General features: G+C 39.4%; 1 protein-coding gene across 17 annotated transcripts in view; it reads left to right on the forward strand.

Annotated features, from left to right (window-relative positions):
• Window positions 1–24,483, forward strand: part of EYA4 (EYA transcriptional coactivator and phosphatase 4) — a 108,354-nt gene extending 83,871 nt beyond the window's left edge. For 14 of the 17 annotated variants that reach the window (XM_053381944.1, XM_053381946.1, XM_053381952.1 and 11 more), the window contains 9 exons: window positions 6,535–6,671; window positions 7,377–7,460; window positions 10,623–10,712; window positions 17,235–17,293; window positions 17,388–17,548; window positions 19,434–19,548; window positions 20,307–20,428; window positions 21,528–21,628; window positions 23,414–24,483. In XM_053381944.1, coding sequence (XP_053237919.1) covers window positions 6,535–6,671; window positions 7,377–7,460; window positions 10,623–10,712; window positions 17,235–17,293; window positions 17,388–17,548; window positions 19,434–19,548; window positions 20,307–20,428; window positions 21,528–21,628; window positions 23,414–23,494 — 950 coding nt within the window. In that variant the 3' untranslated portion in view covers window positions 23,495–24,483. Of the gene's footprint in view, window positions 1–6,534; window positions 6,672–7,376; window positions 7,461–10,622; window positions 10,713–17,234; window positions 17,294–17,387; window positions 17,549–19,433; window positions 19,549–20,306; window positions 20,429–21,390; window positions 21,492–21,527; window positions 21,629–23,413 lie in introns of all 17 variants that reach the window. The other 3 variants (XM_053381947.1, XM_053381951.1, XM_053381943.1) reach the window with 1 other exon arrangement.
• The last annotated feature ends 626 nt before the right edge of the window (window positions 24,484–25,109 follow it).

Below are 25,109 nucleotides of genomic sequence, written 5' to 3' on the forward strand. Positions count from 1 at the left end.
GCATTCCTTATGGGGCTTCCATATGGAACAGGATGTCCTGGGATGTTCAGGCATAAGTGCTTATGTAGCAAAATTAGCACCAGCCAGGCACAGGAGGGAGATACCAGCAGGCTTGACAAAGTCCTGAGGTTTGCAGCAGTACAAAAAAATCTGATGAAAAGGAGCCTGAGGGAGGAACACCCCCCCCAAAGGCTAAAACACTACTGTACATGGATGATTGCCTCTGCAATTCTTTTGCCATAAAAAAAGTTGGTGTCAGGCTTCTTAAAGCCATTTCACAAACTCCAGGCTAAGTATAATGGCAGAAGGAAGTTGGATGAAGAACCAGTGGAGGTTGGGGAAAGATGTGAACAAAGAGACACAAGATAAATGAAGCTAGATCAGATGATGCAAAGGAAGAAGAAGAGATGGCAAGAAGGTGAAAAAGCAACTGAGACAAACCAAGAGGCTATTTCAGAGAGTAGAATGCAAATTGTCAGTGGAGACCAGGCAAGAACAGAGGTAGAATGAGAGAAATGGCAGGACAGTTTATAGACTAGAGAAGATAAAATGAGAGGTAATATAGAAATGTGGAATTGTGGAGGGTACATAAAGTATGAATTAACTGGCACAACATTTTGTTGTTGCCAGGCCCACACTTGTCCTGTCTAGAGACTTGACTTCTCTACCAGAACCTCTCTTATTTCCCAGCATCCAAGAAGGTCTTGTTTCTGAGCATTTAGCAGATGTCAGGTTCATTGTTTGAAATACACCTTGAAATACGGTATTCTCTTAGGCCTGTTGTAGCTGATGTAAAGGATGGGTTTGTGTCTATTTTTCTATTTTGCCTGCACCAAAAAGGAGTCAGTCTATGACTCTCTGTGTCCTCGTTCTTGCTTTGCTCAGTCTTGTTTGAAAAACTGAAAAACAAACACAGACCCATCCTTGACATCAGCTCCAATAGGCCTAAGAAATCCCATTCACTGTAAGTACCAATGGTCTTTTTTTTTCTACATGAGCATATAGTGATAGTGTTTGAATTACTGACCATGCATGTGCACACAAATATAATATAGTGCACACTCTTCTGAGCATAATAGTTCTTTATAGGTGAAATAAACAAACACTACACGCAGCAGCTGCGATTTTGGCTACTAATGATTATCATTCTATTTTATTTCATGTCTTACATATAGAAACTTTCTATAGTAGACATATTAGAAGAAGGAACTATGTTCACTGTGTATGTGATAGAATTAGTTGTAACAAAATACATTCTGGCACATATTTTAATGACAAAACTTATATTCTTATATCAGATTCTTTGAAACTAAGAATGAACAAGCTGGTGTGAAAGTTTTCACAGTGTTCTGCATTGCACGATAGAGAACTGTACTAAAGGTTCATGGTTTGCACATTCAAAACATTGCATTCCATTTAGATGAGTGTATTTTTAAAGTGGTACAGAAGGATAGAGGCATGTGGTGTATTTTCAGAGTGGGTGTGACACTGTGGCAAGTGTTGCATGATCACTTCAACACTACAGAGAATAGGAAGTGAGTGGGCAAGCTTATATTTCAGGTGCAAGGGCTATTTGAGAAGCCCCTGTTTTGAAAAGCATAGAATATATATACTTCTGCCTTATTATTATGTTATCATGGCAAATGTAAGTTATTGTACAAATAGATGAATAGATAAACTCACATATGTCAGTATGGTAAGCCACTGTAGTGTAGTGGCTGGAATGTTGGACCTAGACGACACAGACTCAGGTTCAACTTTGTACTCCGCCATGCTTACATTTCTCCCTGGTTTTTTGTTACAGAGGACTAGGAGCCCTTGGGGTCCTTTGGATCCCATCTGCTCTGATTTTTTTATTTTTTTTTTTAACTGAATAGTGGTATGAAAGTGTCTAAATAAATAAATAGATAAGTAAATAAAGGAGATTTATATCTAAACAAACTACATCTTTAAATAGGTTTGGGCTGATAAAAGAAGCAACCAGAGAACTACATATAATGCTGAATTCATGCATGGAAGTATTTCGTTCCCTGGGGCAGTCTGACTACATATAAGGTGGATAATGCTACTTGTACATATTTACTAGTCAAAAGAAGCTATATGCATTTTACAGTCCTGGTTACTAAATCAGTCAGATTAATTAAAAACCTTTAATCAACTGTTTCACACACACACATTTCCCCTTCATTTTTGGAGGGGAAAAAGTGCGCCCTATAGGGTGAAAAATACGGTAATTAAAATTTCTATTAGTGGGCTGCAATCTTATTTAGAAATGTTTATGTTTACTTCTTAAAACCTTTATAATGGTGACACAAGTTGAAAAGTTGTATAAGTTATATCCCTACATACCATTCAAGTAGCTTAAATTATTATTTCTTTTTGGAAATGATTTATTATTACTATTATTGCAGTCATTGCCCTATTTATGGAGCAGTATAATTGCAATTCTGCATTCAGAAAATCTAAATTCTGCATTTGATAATTATTCCTTTTGGACATATTTCATGTTCACTTTGATTGTGCGTTGAAATTGTATAGTTGCGCATTTGTTTGCATTAGACGTTTGTTTTTTGCAGAATTTGAAACTTTGGAGAAGGTTTAGGCTAGGGGAAAAATAGAAAGTATGTGGAGAAAGATAGGAACTGAGCCCTATAAAGAGGTACTGTACAATCAAATCCTACTTCTGGCCTACGGAATCCATATACATATCTGTTTTCTGTTTAGCAAAAGCTGCCATCTCGTTTCGAAGTTTTTTCATCCACAGTTGCCTGAGCTAAACAAGAAAGTTGAGATTCTCAGGATTCTGCCTCATAATCATAGCCACACAGATTTTCAGAGCCTTATATTATGCCTTTAACCACAAAACTATATCTCTGGGTCATTGGAAAAGTTCACAGACTACCTCATAACCTCCTTCTGGTATGCTTTGTTTCATTTGGAAAGTCAAGTGTGTATTATTATTGCTGTTTCGACCTGGGGAAGTTTGACATAGTGCCTAGTTAAATAGTATAGTGCAAGAAGTTGTGATTGCCCTGTAGACAAACTGGGACTGTGGTATTTGTTCTGTCCATAGCTTTTTTCTTATGTGGAAAGTTCCATCTTTTCAGTACTTTAAATAACATATTGATAATATTTATGCCATGGCTGACTGCTTTTCCATAAAGTTTACCAATTATAGAAAGCTACTTCAGACATCATAGGTTTTGTAGCTATAAATATAAGTTATTGCTGTCTAGTCATCAGAAATGTCTGCCAAACTCATGTTTAACCAAGTTGCTCCTTGCGTATCAACTAGTGTGATGTTTTAGCAAAGACTGAAAAGTACAACTTTGATTGTTTTAACAGTTATCTTATTGATTGACTACTTATGTATATTAGAATTGTATATATATGCAAAGAAAGAGCAAGTCACACAATCATGCGGTTCATGTGTAACAACCAAAACTTTAGTTGCCCAATGAAACTGAGCCTCAGGGTCTCACTCTGCCCCTTCCTCACCATTTAGAGGCAGGTTCTTGAACTGCTTAGTGCAAAGGTCGGCAACCTAAGGCCCATGGGCCAGAAGTGGCCCATGAGTGTCACTTAACCAGCCCATGAGCCGCCCCTGAACTGAGCCACCTGCTTGGTGAGTCCCTGCACGCTGTGCTAAACCAGTGCAGAGAAGGGACTCTCTTCTGGAAATAGTGTCTGCGCATGTCCACAGCGCTGGAAATTGCTTCTGTGCATACCCAGACGCTGAAAATCGCTACTGTGCAGGAGCAATTTTCGGCATCTGGGCATGCGCAGACGCGATTTCTGGCATCACACTGAGCCAGTACAGCCCACGGAGGATCTCCGCAGGAGTGATCTGGCCCATGCCCGATAAGCCTTGCCGATCCCTGGTTTAGTGTATGGTGCAGTGTAGCTTATATGCTGCAGCACTGTAAAATCGCATTTTTTATACCCCACCCTTCTGGTGCAAAAATACCACTCAATTACTAAATCTCCCCTCAGCCCATCTGCTCCTTTCCTAGTTCTAATGTTGTTATGTTAGCTGATCATCAGAACTGACTGATTGTGTTGAAAGGCACAATGTGTGTGCTGCTGACTGTAAAAAGATACATTATGTTGCATAAGTGTGGGGGGGGGGCATCCCTGTATATATGGTTAGGATTGCACTGCAGCTTACTTTGGATCCAACTTGGCATTTTAAAAATTACTTTTAAAGTTATATTCGCAAAGACAGTTTTGATCATTTTTATATAGTCCTGGAATGAGAAAGAAATTGTCTTTCTGTAGTTAGATCCCTAGCACCTTCTGTGACCAAAAAGCCATCTTGTGTGTGTCTCCCCCCGCCCCTTGCCAATGTTTCCTCTAAAACTTAGGCAAAAATGATGGCAGTTTTCAATTTTGTCAGAATTTTAAAAACATAATGGGACTTCTGTTTCCACTTTTCCCCGCCCCCCTGGATGCTCCACCAATCTGCTCTGGATAGTCCCCCAAATCCTCTTGAACTGGTTTTGAGGATGCATGCAGGGTGCAGCCTGGAAGGGACAGAAGAGTAAGTTCTGATGTTCATGTGGAAGTTCCTTGTGCCAGTGGAGCTGCAACATTAAATACAGCCCTAGATCAGTAAACTATTGAGCTGTGAAGCTGACATTCAGCCCAAAGATATATCTATCGTATGTACAATTTACTTTTACAGTACATGGAACATGTCTTCTTGCTGTCTTTACACTTGCGCTGAAGTGTTGCACATCCTTTCATGCATCTGTAAAACATCTCTGCAGGATTTGGATATGGCATCACTTGTCATCAGCACAGGTTTCCATTCTCCAATTTCAAGTGTCTATCCCACGTTTTCAGGCCACAGGATAAGAGGAATCTATGTGCAAGTTTGTTTCCACACTCTGCTCTGATAATGAACTCTTTTATCAAGTAAACTAACCCTAGGCTTTCAGAAACATGCATGCATTGTTGCACTACACATTACTCAGTATGTTAAGCTCGTGAGTTGCAGCACTGAGAACCAGCATGAACCCCAAAGTTGTTTAATTTGCCCCATCCTTTGAAACATGTTGATTAAATCCTGTCTATTCCTGTTAGTTGTTTCTGCCACTGGAGGGGAAAAAAGCAATCAAAGCCAACATCTTCAGCTTTCTTTCTTTCTACCCTTTGCTATGTTTACTGTGTCACTGTGCGCAACTGGGACATTTCTGCACCTAGAAATGTTCTATTTAACTACTCACAAATAGTTGTTCTGATATTCCAACATTGTTGTGTCTGTTGGCTTCCAGGAGAACTTTCAGATTTTAAAACTGATGTAAAGGGGTGGTTGTCCTATTTTGGACACAGAAAGGAATGATACAGTAAACGGTTAATAAACCCTGTTGAATCTTTATTTCCTAGTTCTAGTAATATGGAAGAGTTTCCTCTACAGTTTCTACCATGGAAGGATTATTATTCATGCAATCTGGGATTCAGAAAGTTCTTTCATTAATACCTTGCTGTTCTTTCAGATTTATAAGCTAAAAAATGATAATTTCAGGTCACCCACAAAAGGATAGGGTTCTGGGAACTTCATCAGCTGTACAGTACACACTGGCAGAGGAAGAGGAGTGGGGGGGGAGCGCACCGCCCCCAGCAGCGCGATCCCGGTGGGGTGCCATCACAGCTGCCCCCCACCCGCGCTGGGCGCCACGCCACACCCCCAGGACATGCACCAGCCCCGCCCCCTCCTGCTCTCCGCCCCCCCCGAGCCGGAGCATGAAGCTCTGCCACTGACAGTACAGATTTCCATTTTGAGCCTTGTCTGTGTTCATAGCAGCTTGCCTTGAACCTCTTCCACACATACCTTTAAAGAAACTCACCTTGACATCTATTCATAAAGTCTCAGAAGAGAGAATTCTCTTTTGGAATGGTTATTTGGGCTTGTTCTACAAGGTACTTGGCCTTCTACAGAGGCCAACTTCAGAAGGCAGGTAGCGCAAAATGTTCTATGAGAGTGATTTTTGAAGAGCATAGAAAGAATATGTACCACCATAGAATGGAACTGTTCTTGTACATCTGAATGAATATACTGCCCTACCACCATTAGTAGACTCATTTTTAACTTATTTATACCTTTACTGTTCTTTCTAGTGAAAGTAAGGCAGTCATCACCCTACCCCCCCTAACATAAAATAATCAAAGAATTTTTTTAATAAGTGGATTAGAACTAATCTTAAAACAGCAACTACCAAAATAACATAACTAAAATCCAATTGGAAGAAGTGGGATTTAAAGGCTTTTTTTTTTTTAAGACTGGTACTCATTGGTGCCAATCACATGTCCCTAGGGAGGAGTTCCATAAGTTAGGAGCTACCACTGAGAAGGGCCTGTCTTCACTAGGAAGAACAAGTAATTTACAGGTAAAACAAAATTCCCATTTTCAGAACTTTGGGGGCACTTTAAAAATTTGGGGAGGGGAGCAGTGGTAAATATAAAAAGCATATAGGAGTCTTTTATATTATGTTAAAAATAACATTGCCTTTTCATTAATTGTTTTGTTTGCAGGAGAGTTTGACACTGTACAGAGCCCTTCAACACCAATCAAAGATCTGGATGAAAGGACATGTAGGAGTTCTGGGTCAAAATCAAGGGGCAGAGGGCGGAAAAATAACCCATCACCCCCTCCTGACAGTGACTTGGAGGTATGTGCTTGAGAAATGCAGGAACAGCAACAACAACTACATTAAGACATGGTTGTATTAAATGTAACTCTGCATTCTCTGTATTGGCTGCACTACACTTTCCTGCTCTACCTAGATGCATCAGAAAATTTCCTGATACCCTAATGAGTTATCTAATTTAGAATATTTATTTTACTTGTGTTTATTTTATTTCAAAATAAAATAGTTACATTTCAGCCTGTATCTTCTAGGACTTCCTTTTTACTGTTAAGACGGTGCTGTTTGTCCCATCCGTGCAAATTGCTACAACCAGACAGATCAGTTCAGCATAGTCTAGACTTCCCATTCTTTGTTCCAACCAGTATACAGTGGTACCTCGGGTTAAGTACTTAATTCGTCCCGGAGGTCCGTTCTTAACCTGAAACTGTTCTTAACCTGAAGCACCACTTTAGCTAATGGGCCTCCTGCTGCCGCCGCGCCGCCAGAGCACGAATTCTGTTCTCATCCTGAAGCAAAGTTCTTAACCCGAGGTAATATTTCTGGGTTAGCAGAGTCTGTAACCTGAAGCGCATGTAACCTGAAGCATATGTAACCCGAGGTACCACTGTATATTGGTGGTTTCTTACAATTATTTCTGTTCCGTGCTGTCTGCTGGGGGATTATAACTTGTCTTTGGTTTTCCTACTGTTTTATGTCCACTGATGTTTGTCAATGCCTCTGTTTCAGCGCGTATTTGTTTGGGATTTGGATGAAACTATCATTGTCTTCCATTCACTTCTTACAGGATCTTATGCACAAAAATATGGAAAGGTATGTGACTCTTAAATTCAAATTCAAAACACTAATCCTACAAGCTGCTTTTGTTGTGATACAAGTTTTGTGTATTGCAACTGTTAATCCACTTGTGAATCATGATTTTTGAACCTTGCAACAACCTCACAGAATTTGGTGGCATTTTCATATTCTTGTATTGGTGCTCCTTGTATCTTCATAGGGCATTTCTCCTGTCTGTGACTTCCGGCAGGTCCATTTTGCTTCTGCTCCCCACCCCACCCCCAGACCTGTGCACCCGGAAACTCAAGATTCCATTATTGCCAAGGCTACCTGGGTTTTTTGTGGCTCATTGGCCTGGGATAAATTCTTTCAATATTATTAAATGTTTGAGGACAGTTTCAGCACAGGGATAAAATACATATTCTAAGTATTCTGCATATGGGTAGTGTCTGGGGGAAACACTCTGCAGTCCACCTATCTCTTAAAATGAAGTCCTTCTACTTAGAGAGAGTCTGCATAGCATCAGTGTAAAGAAATATTCTCTTAAGCCGAATGCAGAGATTTTAGGGAAGACAATTTTATTAATTTTATTACTTTTCAAATTGTGCCCCAGAGTAATTTGAAAAAAAGGGTACCATATAAAGGAGCTTTATTAGTACATGTCCTTATTTAGTTGTATGGGGGGAATATTTAAAGCTTTTCTCCTGATGCCACTATATAATATTAAACCACTTAATTTTGGCATTAAGAGAGGGGCAGTATTTTGAAACGATTCAGGCTCCTTTCCTCAGCCTGGCTCCTCAAAACTATAAGTGTTGGTTCTCCTGAGATATTTTTACTTTGTCTCCTAAGAGGCATTCACTAGTAGATGGCCCAATCTAGCACAGAAGTCCACAGACAGACTGTCTGGCTCCAATTTATGCCCACTGCTAACATAACCGAAGGCATTTGTATTTTGATATAGGGAAGTGTTATAGTTGATCTAGCTTCTCTTGCAATGCTGGCAATCTCTGGCTAAGTGCCATGTTCTCAAGAACCAATGAACTAAGAAGTGTTTTGTTTGTTTTTTTAATCAACAATACATCGGGGGGGGGGGGTTTAAACGGCTTACAGGGATGGGGAGGGTAATAATGCAGAACCATGCTTCGGATTTCCAGTGCTATTCTAACCATATTTTCTCAGAAGTCCCCCTGAGCTCAATTTCTTACTAAGTACATTCAGAATTGCAGCATCAACCTCTCTTGCAGTAATTTCACTACTGAATATAATTAAAACACTTGTTTCTCGGCTTCTTCCTAACGTGCTTTCATACTTTATTTTAAACTGAGGGTCATTTCATGCACCATATTTATCATATAGCTGCAACCATGTGAAATTTGCTTCATGTGTGATTGGCACTCGCCTTGAAATAAAAGCTTCTGCAATTTTCCACTGAAGTGATCTGCTCCTACATCAGCCCCGTGTATTATTCAGCACAAAATAAACTGATTTAATAAATGTTTAAATGGCCACAAGAAAAATTCTATCTGATCCCCAAAATAAAGCATTGACTGTTATTCTTAGGATTCCCCCCCAATTCCTACCTTACTCTTTGACATCAACAATAACCACGTTTCTCCATCCCCAATCCCACTAAATATACAAGCAATACATTGTTTTGTATATATAGGCATTATTATAGCAGTTATTATAAATGTTATTGTATGCAGATCATGAAGTTCACTGGATGACCTTGGGCCAGCCACTGCCCCTCAGCACGTTGTTGCCTATTGTTACCACCTTGTGCTCCGTGGAGGAAAGTTGGGATACTAATGTAATGAATTAATAAAATAAATAACCGTTATATACAGATGCATAAAACAATGCATATAATTTCACAAAAATATTTAGAGGTCTGTGTGTGTGTGTGTGATGTAGAAATATAGTAAAGCATGGGACTTTCATATGCACCATATACATTTTGTGTGTATAATTTGGACTTTTTTTAAAAAAAAGAACCAATCCATCAATGCACAAGTGGTTTGGACATAAGCAGGCACTTGCTGTAACAGGAGTTCCAACACAGGCAAAATTTGAGTCATCAGGAACATCTCAAAATCAGTGTTTAGAACTCATTTCTTCTCCATCTTTAATAAAATTTCATTTCCTCTGCCAGCTGTTTTCCCACATGTGAAAGGAAAATACTGGACCTGCTAACTCCCATGTGGTAAGAGGCCAGTAAATCCTCAAATAGTAGGGAGTTTGAGATACTCTTCAGGATCATAAGTGATTGAGTTATCTGCATATACTCATCCCTTTTCTTGGAATTGTAGACAAGAATCCTATTTGTGAGGCATCATCTCTACCCTAGCAGCTGGAGAGGGAATGATTAACCCTTACTTTCACAGTGGCAAACCTCAAAACCTGAACTCTTACCTTGGGTCAGAACTCCTGCAGTGCTGGGTTGCCATTTGTTGAAACAGAACATGTGACTTTGTATTGACTCCTCTTTTGCGCATATAACATGTCATCATAGGGGTCCTGACCTCTGAGTGAGAGTAGGATTCTACCATGCCCCCTCCATGCCCCTAGCTCCTCTCCCCCAGCCTTATACTAGCAGTGGGCTCTCAACAGTGCAAAGCTGTTGCTATGCTAATGCATTTTTCCAGTTGTGGTGTGCTTCAATACTGCAAGGGAGGTTGGAAGCAACCCCATCCTTCCCCTAGATAGGAACACTCTGTTAGTAATTTAATTTGTTTGATAATTGTTTTTAGTCTTACAAAAGAAATTAGATATGTTTTCAAACCAGACATTGCTGTCACTACTTCAACATTGAGATCTCAAATTAATGGTTCTTTAATTTCTTTTCTTTGCAGCATTTTCACATAAAATAAAAGATTTATAGTTATAATACAATTATTGTATTTTAATTAACTAGATTGTTTGCATTTATAATTCATGTCTCATTCATGTGACATTAGCTTCCAAGGTGCTTAACATACATTAACAGCAGACTTTTTCTGTTTTGTAGATATCTATTTATATTTGCATCTAAAAGTAAATTATACCATTTCTGGCCATAATTACATGCAAATAAATCTATTTCAGTCTACAGGGCTTGTACATACATAATGCACAGAATTACCACTTTTAAGAGTTCAGTTTAATCTACTCATAACATGTTAAGAAATCCATATTCTTTCTATTTTCCTCCCCAAGGATCCACCTGTGGCAGTGACTCTTGGACTTCGAATGGAAGAAATGATTTTTAATCTTGCAGATACACATTTATTTTTCAATGACTTAGAGGTATGTATCTAAAGAATGTATATTAGCCTACCTGTATCCTAGCATCTAACCCCTTGTTTACTGCAAGTTATCAGTAGCTAGAAATCAAATCTTACAGAAGTAGGTTTGTAGCGTATATCCCCTTGTCAGGGGTTTCTTCTGTTGTTAGCCTGGCAGAAGTGTTTGATAGAGAATGATAGCTGACAGTGATATTTATTAATTGCCAAGTACCTACTACAATTAGGTACTACTGTATACAGAAATTAAAACCGCAACTTTCAGGTTTACAATCTATAATGGAGGGTTTAAATATCTCAAGATCTCAGTTAAAAACTGGATTATTCCACTGGCCCAAATATGCTTATCTAAGTGAATTTAAAAATAACCCTGCTTTTTAAAAAGAGGAAAAAAAGGTGAAGGGGACCTCTTAGTATTTAGTTTGTGTTTAAATCCTTGGTGGTTGTTTTTTCTCTTCCCTATCTCTTCTGAAAACTTCTACCAAACTACTTTTTCAAGGGAAATACCTTTCTCAATTATTCAGTGCTGTGGCTTCTGGATTTAGCAAGACTTTACACAGTTTTTAAGTGACAATGTTATACTTTATTATGGATCTCTTGTTTCAGGGACAGATTTCTTACATTTCAGTATAATTGTCTCAAAACCTCAAAACCTTGGTTTAGTGAGCCATGGTTTAGTGAGATGCGCATGAGCAGGAAGGAGCTTCAGCTAATCTCTGGATTGCATGTTCCCTTCCTCCCATATGGCCAGGATAAGAACTCTGGCAGTTTTTACCTTCACTTGGCTTGTTCAGCTAAACAGAATTTCTGTGCTGGTTTGTTTTGGAACTGATCAGAGTTTGTTTTATACCACAGTCCTTGGTCTGGGTGGCAGGACAAGCTGATATTCAGGCAAACTGGAAAAAAGCTGCTTGGATTTCTCCCATGCATACAGGAAGGCAAGGGGTGAGCAAGTGAGTCCAAGGGTCACAGCGGCTCCTTCGTGCTCACACATCTCACTAAAGTATGGTTTAGTGTGTTGTGTGAACCAGTCCATTCAGTATTCTTCCTGAACAGGAGGTGGCAAGCTCTGAAAATAAAAAGGGAAGATACTTGTCATGTGACACACTGAAGACATTTTAAAAAATAAATTAGTATCACTATGATTTTAGTTACCTGTGTTTTGAATGAATATTCTTATGACACCTATCAACACATGGGTCCTCCCACAGTGAGTGACTCTTCAGAGATGTAAATGGTCACTCCTGATTAATGAAAGTCCTACTCCATGTTAGCCCCCCTTTTTAATTCTTGTCATTTCATTAAATGTTACTTTGCTAGTAAGATAATTTGAAGATGTAGTTGATGCAGTACTTGGAAAAAGCCAGAAGTGACCTATTCAAAGAGATTACATTACAGAATATGAATCCCTTTTAGGCAAAATAAAATAATCTTTTCTTTAGTGTTAAAAGATTCTGTTGCTTGTGGCAGTTTTATGATGAGCTGTATGAAAATATTTTAAAGTAATTGCTTGCTTAGGTTATATTTAGAAGTTGTACTGATAAGTGCAAGTAAGTTTCATATATGTCTCATTGTAAATCATGAAAATAGTCAACCTACACTGCATTTTTTACTATCAGGGAAGACATTTCTCGTATGCTTGGAAGATAATCCATACCATTTACTCTTGATTCCAGCAGATAATGGTGAATGGGAGTTGTTGTTCACCCTCAAGACTGTAACTTCTCAGATCTGCTACATAATAGGATTTTTGTTTTTACTGCAGTGAGTCATTGTTTTTATTGGATAATGAAATTACTGACAATTCCAAAAGGATCATTTTTGTGGGTCATCCGTAGGTTTTGCACTCCTTAGTAAAAATGTCAAGTTCTGAACATTCCTGCAAGGAACTTGTTGCACTGAGACATGAATTAAGTTAATGTTACTGCAGTCAAAATCAGTTATTGTACATGAATTTGTAAACACACAGTAATGGAAAATATATTTTATCTTTCTTAGTTTTGAACTTGCACAGCCAGTGGTCCACTGTGACTTGAGTATAGCCAGTTCTGTAGCTGTTTTGAAAGGTATTTTACCTTAAAATTAAAATTAACAGAGAGCTTTTTTACCATTTTTATCCCATCTCTATTACAATCAAACAACAATACCCTGATGTTATGCTAGCAGCCTGTTCATTTCCACTGGGAATGGGAGGGAATTAATTTAGGCTGATGTCCTAAAAGCACTTGGATTACATACTGAATGAACTATGTACAGTGCTAACTTCAGTAGAATTCTGCAGGTCCAAGTACATTTAGGAATTTAGCCTAAATTCTAGACGGCTCATCTGGGACTTGATGCAAACTACTGCATTTATTTATTTATTTTGCAGATTTTTCTCTTGTTACCTTGCAAAAATGGTAATAATTGAGTTGAGAATAAGTCTGGGGGAAGCATGTGCATGGAGCACAAGAACTATTGTCTAACACATTCCTGTTAATGTTCAGCCATGCATAACAGGAAGTAGGTAACAAAGTAATGTATTAAAAGGTTGAGCCGCAGCACCACAGAAGGTGAAAAAATAGGCAACCCACTTTTTTCATCCTGTGATAATCCTATAGAGCAGGGGTGCCAACTTGAATAAAATATTGTGGGGGCGCAGGTAATCCCAGCCCCTGGCCCACATAATCGATCACATGATGCAGTGCACATGCACCGTTTTAATGGGAATGCCCATAAACTTTGTGGGGGCCCAGCCCCCTCAAATATTTTGTTGTGGGGGCCAAATCCTCCACAGCCCCTAGGAGTTGGCTCCTATGGTATAGAGCATTCCTTCAGAAATGAACAAACAAAAAACAAGGCAAAAGAGAGAGAAAATAATTTCCCTGGTACTTTTGATCCACATCATATATTCAAGATAGCGGTTTTCAGAACACAAGAAAAAAAGAAGCATATGAGCAGAGAAATAACTTCTTCATTGCTATTTTTAAAATTAAATTATCACACATTTATCACTGGGATTTTAACAGTGAATATTCCACTACTGTACTCTTTAGCAGCAAGACTATATATTATACAACTGTTATCTTACATAATAGTTTTTCATACTGATGTTCCATATGCCTGCAAGTCTGTCCTCCTGTCATCACTGGTGTTGGTGAGAGAGATACCCCGGAAAAACTAAGAGGTATAGAATGATAATAGGCCATGTCCAGAGATTCAGTGGATTGTATTCAGCTCAGTCATACTCAGAATAGACCCATTTAAATTAATGAACCTAAGTTATTTATGTCTTTTAATTTCCAGTAGGTATCCTCTGATGAGGACTATCATTGAACACCACCCTGCAACTTTTTGTATGGGACAGAGCTGCTCTAAAGCCTTTATCCCAAAGAACCAGATAGGGGGAAGCACTAAAAACTTTCAGTGCCTTTGTGACATTGCTAGCCAAAAAGCCATTTCCACCACTCTTCTCATGACTGCTTGTCATTAAGTGAAGAGAATGCTAGGGTGGGATATTGCAGGAGCTACCAACGTGGAAGAACTATGTGATTCCACAACAGAAACGGTCCTAACCAGCTGGTGTAGGTTTGGAGAAAAGATAGTAAGTTAAGGGATAAGGCAGAGGTTAGCTTCCTTCCTAGAACTAAGAGAAGGAGGAGTTGTGGATGTTGTAATCTTGACTACCTCACTGGAGTTCCCTAGCCCTGCAAATGATAAAGGATGCTGCAGATTGTATGGGAGTATGGGAGTGAGTGACTGAAGAGGAAGGAGCAGGAACCACCAGCAACCAGCAGAGCCTGTGTACACATGCTAATGGGAAGAGGTATTTGAGGATTGTGAGGTGCAAGATCCTTGTGGGGGAAACATCAAGACTATTGTGCTAACTTTCCTGTGAGTTTACCATTGGCAGATCACTCACCTACCCAAATTATGCCTTTTTTGCAGTGCTTGGGGAAGCCATGCAACTAAAAGAAAATACAAGGTCAGGAAGCAAATGAGATAAAAAGACGAGCACTTAAATATGAACAAAACCTTATATAACTACAGCCGTACCTTGGAAGTCGAACGGAATCCGTTCCGGAAGTTGGTCCGACTTCCAAAACATTTGGAAACCAAAATGCGGCTTCTGGCAGGAAGCTTCTGCAGCCAAGCGGAAGCCCCATCAGAAGTTCAGCTTCCAAAAATAGTTTGCAAACCAGAACAGTTACTTCCAGGTTTGTGGCATTCGGGAGCCAAAATGTTTGAGAACTAGGCTGTTCAAAAACCAAGGTCTGACTGTAGTATATACACACAACTGAATGATAGTGAAGGATGTGAGAAAGTGGGGGTTTTGCCAGATGAAGGGTCGGGAAACCCATAAAAATGCTTATTGCACAAGGATTCACCTGTTCTTAGGACAGGTTTCCGTACAGCTTCTAGTGTAATGGGCCATGTCCATGGAGAGAGAAAGAAGGGTGAGATGGAACTAGACAGCGAGAGGCAAGAGGGCCAAGGAAAAGAGAAAAGGAGAAAGATGACATAGGAAAGGTGATAGAGGAAGCAGTTGCTAAGGAAAGAGAAACAGGGCAGGACTAGTTTGGTAGGAAACTGCGACTTGGATGGAAGAAGAAAAATTTGATGATAGTTGGTTCTGGGACTTGTATTCCCATTCAATTGTGGTGAATCTTAATAGCCATTTCAACACTTTACATCAATACATAACAGCCAGACTATTCATCTGGGGAGAGAGCCTTCTAAAGAGCGCCCAACCCTGGGAAGAGCAGTAGGGCAAACCGTGGTAAATGCCTTCTATGTTGTTAGAGGCCTTCATTGATACATTCCCTTTTTATGTTTCACAAAAACTTCCAAGAGGGTACTGGACCATATTGCCAAATCAAAACTTGATATAGCAATCTACAGGATTCAATATAAGAGAAAGTCAGTTATGCAGTTCTCAGAGAGACGCTATCCCTGAAACAAACATTCCCAGAATGGAAAAAGGACGTTAATTAAGCATTTATGTACCACTTAATGGGACACGGGTGGCGCTGTGGGTTAAACCACAGAGCCTAGGACTTGCCGATCAGAAGGTCGGCGATTCGAATCCCCGCGACGGAGTGAGCTCCTGTTGCTCGGTCCCAGCTCCTGCCAACCTAGCAATTCAAAAGCATGTCAAAGTGCAAGTAGATAAATAGGTACTGCTCTGGCGGGAAGGTAAACAGTGCTTCCGTGCGCTGCTCTGGTTCGCCAGAAGCGGCTTAGTCATGCTGGCCACATGACCCGGAAGCTGTACGCCAGCTCCCTCAGCCAATAAAGCAAGATGAGCGCTGCAACCCCAGAGTTGGCCACGACTGGACCTAATGGTCAGGGGTCCCTTTACCTTTACCTTTATACCACTTAATCATTGGCATTTCAGACACCTGTCTTGGGATCAAATGGGCAGCCAGTAGAAGTTTTTAAGCACTGGAGTTACATGCTGGCCCCATCAGTAATCTAGCAGCAGCAAACTAAACAGATAAAGTTGGTGCCAAAGAGTGGCAAAGCAAGCTGGGGCTGATCCGCGTCTCCTCACTTAGTTAGAACCCATCTTCATGGTGATGTTCCCATGCCTATACCTACATTTGGTGGGCATGTTGTTTTAAGTTCCAGAAGAGCTGAATCTGTAGTAGGAAGAAAAAGAGCATCTTGGGAACACCAGCCCTCCTGATAGGAAGTGTTAATTTTTAATATAACCCATAAATATGAGACCTTTACTGCTAAACTCTACAAAATCTGCCATAACTCTGTACTACTGATCTTCCCCATAAATTTCCCCCTTTGCAGATTCAAAGCATTTTCACTGCCTCTCCCCTGCAAAACACATATTTTAATTCAAATTTTAACATTTTCTTGAAAAATATATAAACAAGAATTTCAGACACAGTTTGAGTATAACTAGGCCTAATCTGTTCTGAACTGGTCAACTTTTGAGATTGTGGAATTTTATTTATAGGAAACCTGGCTATTTCTCTCAACGGGTTAATATAAGTGACCTTCAGAATTTATAAACCTATGAAACATTAAAAAAAGAAAATGAGAAAAAACCCTGAAAATGTATCACCAGTCACTTCTACACCCCCCCCCCCCGAAGTCTCTGGTGCAATAAACCTGGTAGCCTGACCAGCCTTTAAAAAAGGGGGAGAAAGTTTTTTTCAGCTATCATTACAGTAAGCATGTTTTGAAGCAATTGCTGAAAGAGCATTAAATCTTGATGTAGTGAGAAAGGTTGTAGCCTTTTCACTATATGGAAGGGGTGAAAGCTGTTGGCTACCAGAGCAGCCTAGAATTCCAAGTACAGCAATTAATTCAGGAACACCCCAGTCTGGAAGGAATTGTTGGGGTTGATTCTGTGAAAAGAATAGTAGCCTTGCTTGTGAGACCTTAAATGTGCATATTCTGCCATCTTCTGGCAGTACAAGTACTACTCAGTATTAAGATCTTTTAATGTCTTAGAACTCTGCCACATTATGTAAATATTGCAAGCAAGGTATCAAATGTTATTTTTAAAGAAATACTTTTTCAACAGGAATGTGATCAAGTACATATAGATGACGTTTCTTCAGATGACAATGGACAAGACCTAAGGTAAGCAATGCCTTTTTTTAAAAAAAGAATTACATAAGCACATTTTAATAGGAAGTAAAAAGTATTCACTTTTGCATATTTTGGGTGTTTGCAGTACCTACAGTTTTGCAACTGATGGCTTCCATGCAGCTGCAAGTAGTGCAAACCTTTGTCTGCCAACAGGTGTAAGAGGAGGAGTTGACTGGATGAGGAAGCTGGCATTCCGTTACAGAAGAGTAAAAGAATTATATAATACTTACAAGAACAATGTAGGAGGTAAGAGTTTAATTATTTAGAAATGTCCGTAACATCTATACTCTAAAATTCTTCTGAAAGAGAATTATAATCTCCCATTCATCTTACTGTTGGGCGGGGGGGGGGGGGGTTGGAAAAAAATCTGAGCTATCTGCTGGTTTGTATTTATACAAGAAAATTGGACAATTAAGGAAAGAGAGGGAAGTTGGTCCTTCACTGGAAGTCTCCAAGCAGAAGACTGGACAACCGTCTGTTGGGGATGCTCCAGTCCTGAATTTCCTGTACTGAGCAGGCAGTTGCACTGAGATGACTTATAAGGCTCCCCCTCCAACTCTGTAATTCTATATATCATTAAGGCATTTATTACTGCAGTTTGGAACTGAACTACACATTCTGAACTATCAACTCCTGTAGCGTTTCCTGCACCATACATCGCTTTCCCCCTGCTTTCCGTCTTAGCCTTTTTCTAATGTGCTTTTTTGTCTTATTTGTACAGGGAATGAGGTATTTACATGGGATGTTTGTTGGGGGAACATCCACATCTGTTAGGACCATAGGAAGCTGCCTTGTACTAAGTCAGACTATTGGTCTATCTAGCTTAGTATTTCCTACACCGATGGGCAGCGGCACTCCAGTATTTCAGACAAGAGTCTCTCCCAGCCCTACCTTGATATTCTGGGGATTGAATTTGGGACCTTCTGTATGTGAGGGAGATACTCTACCACTGAGCTGCAGCCCTTTATTTCACATCTGCTGTCTAAAGTGGTATACACAACCTGATCCTCTACTATGTAGCCCTATATATGCCTCACTCACGCAGGAGACTGGGCTTGCCCCTTTAGCTCTGCCCTGCTGAGTCTTCTTCCTGCAACACTACACACTTTCAAACGGCAGACTAGTCTGCAGAAGGGGATTAAGTGATGGTGAAGATCTACATGTGAATAGCTGCTTTTAGGAAGGATCCTGGACTTGGCACACTGGATTTTATTGCCAATGAGGAGACTAGAAACAGGTGGAGATTAATCCCTTAATAACCTGACCATCCTGGCTTCTGATAACCCTCAACACTTGCTTTGTTGCTTGAGACCATCTGCTGAGTAGCAACATCTACCAGGGAACCACCAGGCGGAGGAAATAATGCTGAACTCTGGACTGTTTGAGAACTTCCTGCCCCATTTAAATATAAATAGCTCGCTGCCACAGGCAAGCAGACCACCCCATCTTCTTGGATCTTCGTCTGGATACATAAGTTGCGAAGGCAACACCCTTTTTAGTTTAGCGGTTGCTTGTGGTGTGTATGGGAGGAACTCCTGGATAAGAGCAGGGAACTGCACCTATGCTCAGGTGAATGCCAGATAGTGGGGACCTTCAGCTGGGTTGAGAAGCTAGCCGGAGTTGGTAGCTATCTATTCTTTATTGTATATATGATGAGCACCTCAGGGTATACATGGTTGTTAGAAAAACCGAGGAGTGCTCTGTGAAGCGGTTCAAGGTATAGTTACCAGGTGAAACTGGTGGGTTTCAGATTGTATAGATTTACTTGGGATGGTTATGAGTTGGTAGTGGTGGAGAGGTGTGTGGGATTGACTGGTCTTAAGTTAGTAGGGTGATTTTGTGTGTTTTTAAATGGATGATGAGATTTGATGTTGTGAGGGTGGAGTAGAACTTTAGGTGGTGATTTTTGTCTGGTTTGGTGTAGAGGCGTCCATAGAAAAGCCCTGATACCAGTGACTACAGTCAGAGAAAGATATGGCATACGTGGGATATTTAATTTTATTTATTTATTTATTATGATGTTACAGTTATAGACCATCCTGTATCAGTTATAGTTATATGGAGGTAGGTCCATTCCAGAGTAAAATAAAGTAACATTTTTAAAATGTGTACATTTTCTTTTGTATATCAGGACTTCTTGGCCCTGCAAAAAGAGATGCATGGCTGCAGTTAAGAGCAGAGATTGAAGCTCTCACTGACTCCTGGCTAACAAATGCACTTAAATCACTATCAATTATTAGCACAAGGTGAGTATGTGTTTAATTTTAAATGCCAGTTGCAAAATAGCTTTCTGAAGCAAGGCAAAAGTAATTTTTTAGGCAAGCTGATATTTTAGTAGAACTGTTAGGAAGGCAGCTATCTCACTTAAAAATTGTCTATATTGCGTTGCTCCAGGTTTTTATACAAGACTTCTCCCCCATCCGTATCCGAAGCTGCCGAGGATTAACCCTTAGTCCTTTTCTGTGCAGCACATATGTTCTCCCACTGAAGGTCTAACTATATGCGACACCAATTGTATCACTTGCAATTACATTAATTACAGTGACAGGGTTATTTTTATTGACACTGCTGCATGTGGAGAGCAGAGATTTAACCTTATCCTTCCCCACTTCATTCTCAATGAAAATATCAACATGAAGTTAGACTTGGCAGAGAAAACTCCTACAGATGCCAATATGCTATGCTGGGCCATCAAAAGGTTGCAGTAGTTTTCCAAATGTGCCACAAAAATGACATCAGCGTATGCTAATTCCCCCACCCCTCTGCTGATCTGCAAACTATTCTACAGAAGGGAATTAAGTGATAGTGAAGATATAGGACAAAGGGACTAATAATTTTTCATCATAGTATTATCAGAGTTGTTTCAGTATCTAAATAAGCTTTGGTTGCAAGGCTTTTGCTGATAACGGAAAGAAACAGTTTTGCAGTAATAAGGCATGTAACCAACTTGTTTTAGAGAAACTTTTTATCATTATATGGATTTATGCTGTGTCTTTTCTCATAGGAGTAACTGTGTAAATGTTTTGGTAACAACAACTCAACTTATACCAGCCCTTGCAAAAGTCCTGCTGTATAGTTTAGGAGGTGCATTTCCTATTGAAAATATTTACAGTGCAACTAAAATAGGTAAGAAAATTAGTCTTCCCAGTCTTGTTTTGTGGATGGGTCTCAATTTTCCCCTACTACTGCCAATACTTTGTCTCTTTTGGTTGGACTAAGCAATTTGTTCAATTCTGATGAGGACCAACATTAGTTGGCATACTTAGTTACAGGTAATGCACAGAATTGCATATCAGTTTCATGAACATTGTGAAAATGATCCACTTATGCTTGAAAACATTGGAGTTGTGAGCTTTGAAGTTTAAAGCTCCTTGACAGGAGGAGGGCAGCTAAATTTTGGGAGATCCCCATCCTCTTGGGATGGGTAGGCAATCTTCATTTTTGTGTCTGGAGATGGAAGGCTTTGATCTTCAGTCCCCAGACAATTTCCTGCATTTGTGTGGGTAGTCAGGCTCCAGCAGAGTCCATGCTTGAAAGCCATATCAGATTTCTTGGGAGTCCCATATCAAATGGTAGCAGCAGGTAGATATAAATAAACAAATAAATAAAGTGAAAGCTACTATGAAACAAAGACTGAGAAAAGCCCCGCAGTTGAGGACCACTTGAGTATTGCTCCAACTGGCTTAGTAAAATAATAATAATAATTTATTATTTAAATTTATTAAAAGAAAGGTGGATTCTGTACAGGTGCTTCCCCAGCACTGTACTGAACACCATAGCCTCTCACAGTCAACATCTCCTTCCACCACCCACAGCACTCCAACCAAAGTCATGGTGTTCTTTCCATAGGATAGTGACCTTCATCTGTAATGTTTCTTGCAGTAGCAAACTTTATCATTAGATAAAGCAAAGTAATTTTCCCCACCCCGCACACCTTTAGCTTTATCTGAGAAATAGCCACAAGCCCAAATTGGTGTGAAAATGTGGGTTTTAGACACTCCTAGCTTTTTACAGGACTCTCCTATCTTTTGTAGATCTTTGTGATGCCTGTTTTTGATAGCTCAAATAAGTAGTGCATTGTTTTTCAGGAAAAGAAAGCTGTTTTGAGCGTATAGTGTCCAGGTTTGGCACTAACATAACTTATGTTGTGATTGGAGATGGCCGAGATGAGGAGCATGCAGCTAACCAGGTAATATCTCTCAACTGTATCTCATTTATCTTCCAGGAAAAGAAAGTTGCTTTGAACGAATAATGCAAAGGTTTGGCAGAAAAGTAGTATATGTTGTAATTGGGGATGGTGTAGAAGAAGAACAGGCAGCAAAAAAGGTAACCTGTCTCATGAAATGTCGGTGTGATACGTAGATATTGATGCAAGCTTCTCTGTTTGCATTTCTGTTAGTGTGGCACATTGGCAAGTAATTGAAGTTGTTAGATGCCAAAAGCCCGAAACTTAAGACCTACAAATTAAACCATTTGGATTCGAGCATATTCTTTATGATGACTTGCATGATTTGGAGATAAATCAAAATGGATATTGATTATAGATCTTAAAAGAACTAAGTGGCTTCAGATATAATAAGCGTACATAAGATACAAGTAATATATAATAAAATGGGTGCTTTTGAAATTTGATGAAGGCATGCAAAAGGTTATCTGGCAGATGTGGAAAACCAATAGAAGGAATGCCAAATTCAGCTGTCACAAAGTAAAATGTATCAGAAAAGCATGAATAAAAGGTAATTAGCTTCCTTCCATAGAGGGGCAGCTTCACCCATAGAAGTTCTATAGAAGACAAAAGCACCACCAAGAACTTACTCTGCTATATGCGAAGTAATTGCAATATGAACATTTGACAACTCAATAATAAGTGCACTTTAAAAAAAACAACCTAGCTGGAGGTTTCAATATTCGTCACATTTCAGAATAATTGACAGCAATGTAGATAAGGCATAAACTTTATTAAATACATTTTGGGCTCTAACCAGAAATAGCCCACACTATCCTAAACTTGGGGAATCTAAGGAGACATATCATTCTGATATCAGATAGCATCTGTGGGTTTTGCTCTTCAGCTATAGTGGTTTTATTAACTTATACATGCTGGTTCCAAATGGTTGCTTCATATAGATGCAGTACAGGTGCTGGGATTGTCTTGTAGTTTTTTTCCAGAAAATCAGGTGATTGGTTTCTTTACTTTATGGTTGGCATGCTTTCCTCTAACTGTACCCGTTGCTTGCATGAACAGTTGTGGAAGAATAAATGAATGCAAATTGTTCACAAATAGATCTGAACATAATGAAAGTAAGGTCCTTAAAGTCCAAATTATGTATCCACAACATTTTTGCAATGTTTTATTTACCGAGATTTGATTTCACAACTCTTGCACTGGACCCATTAATCCTAGGACCGACCCTGTCATGCCTCAGCCCTCCACCAGGAGGCTGAGAAGGATATCCAACCAATGCCTAAGCCAAATCCTACCTGCCTATGGAATCAGTAAAGTTGTGGCCAATTTCAAATCCTAGAACATTGTCTTGCCCATTTTGTTCACCTTCTTGAGCTACTAGGCCTTGCTCCCTGGACAGGGGTTACTGTGGCTAGGTCTGCAATGATAATGTAAAACTAAATCTTTCACTTGTGGGGCAAAAAACATCTCCCATGTAATGTCCACAGCTGAAAAACTGGATCACTAGCTTTTCCACAGGTAACTTCTGAAGGTGTGCTTGCATACATAATAACAAGTGCATAAGCTTTACGTATGGAAAGTACAGCTTCCAGTTGTACATAAACTTTGTGCATCTCCTTGCAGGGGAGAAATACATAATTTTCCATTGGAAATTGTCACCTCTTAACTATTCATAATTGATAAGCGTTATTTCTCTTTCACTCTCAATAGAAAGAAAATTGAGTTTACCCTATGGTCCTTACTGTAAGTTCATATCTATTTGGGTCTGACTTTTTCTTCGCTGTCTTACTAAGAAAAATCAGGATAATTCTCTGGTGTTCATTTAAACTCTATGAAAGCAAATATAAATAATGGTGGTTTTGGGGGGTGATTTGTCAAATATATTGTTCATTTCTCCTCACCTTTCCCCCTCTTAACTAACACAGCACAACATGCCTTTCTGGAGAATATCTAGTCACTCGGACCTCCTGGCTCTACACCAAGCGCTGGAATTAGAGTATTTGTAACTGCTGTCACATAGTTGACAAATACTTTTTATATTTCAAAGTACACTGATATTTTTTATGTGTGATCCAGTGCCTCTGGCTTTTACACATATGTATGGTCTTAAGAAGGAAAAGCAATATTTGGAATGAAAATTCCATTGTGAAGAATTGAGATCACTGATTGGTGGAGTTACAAGTTTTAATTCTACACAAGGATGTTCTACATGGTCTTATACACACAACATTTTTGACGATTAAAGAACTATAGAAGAAGGTTGCTGGTACACACCAATGAGCCCTAGCCAGAGTGAACAGCTTTTGCAATGGACTCAGACTGGGAAAGCAATGACACGCGTTTTCTGATCGACAAGGGTGGTATTCAACAACATTCCTCACTATGGGATATATTCTCAGCACTGAGGTTTGAATCAAACTTTAGTCTACCTAACCCAAAAAATCTGAATTGGAATGTACTCAAACTGTGCATTGACAATCCTGTCTAGATCTGTAATATGTGTAAATTATTGATGAAAATAATTTACTGTGACTTTTATTAGCAGCTGACTTTGGAAGTGGATGCAATTTCTTTTGTTTTGGAGGTGTGTGGGATGGGGGTATATAATAATTATTATTGTCTCTTTTATAAGTTTGGCAAACAGAATGTGCATAATGATGTGTTGTGCCTTAAAAGACAAGATCTTGTTTGTGTGTTACAATGTAACATTGGTTTAAAATAATGTAGATAAAAGAAATAAACCTTTGTGATAATTTTTGACATGACCAAATTTCAAATTCAAATAATCAAAAGACAAGGGTGTGTATCGAAAGCACTTAAAAGTTTGTTGCAGTAAGGGGAGAGGGAAGTATAATAACTGACAGCTGGTGCTTTTATTTAGTTTCTTAATAATTCCACAGATTGCAGGAGGCAAGTAACTTAAGAGAATGTCAAGAGGCTGAAGTGATATTGGGCACTGTGGGATTAATAATTAAAATGGCTGATTACTTGAGAACCATTTCTCCATTTTCATCTTTAAAGGAAAAAAACAAGTACTTGCACTGCAAGGAGCTTGATTTGATAAAGTACATATAAGGAGCAGCAAATTATTTCCCATTTACCAAGTCTCAAATTGTTAGCCAATAGGTTACATGAAAATATGGTTGATTCCTTCAAAAAAATATACAATGTGCCCGCTCCTTCCTTGTGTGCTGTTCTGGGGGATTCTCCCAACCCACCCAAGCCAATTTGGAAAGTGTGTACAGGGGAAGAAGAGTGAGGAACTCTCTTTGAGCAAGTGGAAATCCTTGTGTGGGCTTCTGGTAGTGGGATCAGTTATCTGGCCCTTGGTAGCCACAGTACAATTCAAAAGTGACTCCCCATTGGCCATGTTGGCTGAGGCTAATAAGACTTATAGTGCAGCAACATTGGGGGGATGGGACACTATGTTCACTAGTCCAACTGTAGGTTGTTCACAGTATGTTGTAGCCAACAGTCCAGGAATTTCCACCAGCATGTTGTTTATTAAAACATTTTCTAACTAATTTTAAGCTTGGAGAAAAAGATCAGCATAGCACTCAATGGAACTCTTTCCTTTTTCCCTTCTGTGGTCAGCCCTTTACCACACATATCACGCATGCT

Source organism: Podarcis raffonei, chromosome 3 (genome assembly GCF_027172205.1).
Source record: "Podarcis raffonei isolate rPodRaf1 chromosome 3, rPodRaf1.pri, whole genome shotgun sequence".
NCBI lineage: Eukaryota > Metazoa > Chordata > Lepidosauria > Squamata > Lacertidae > Podarcis > Podarcis raffonei.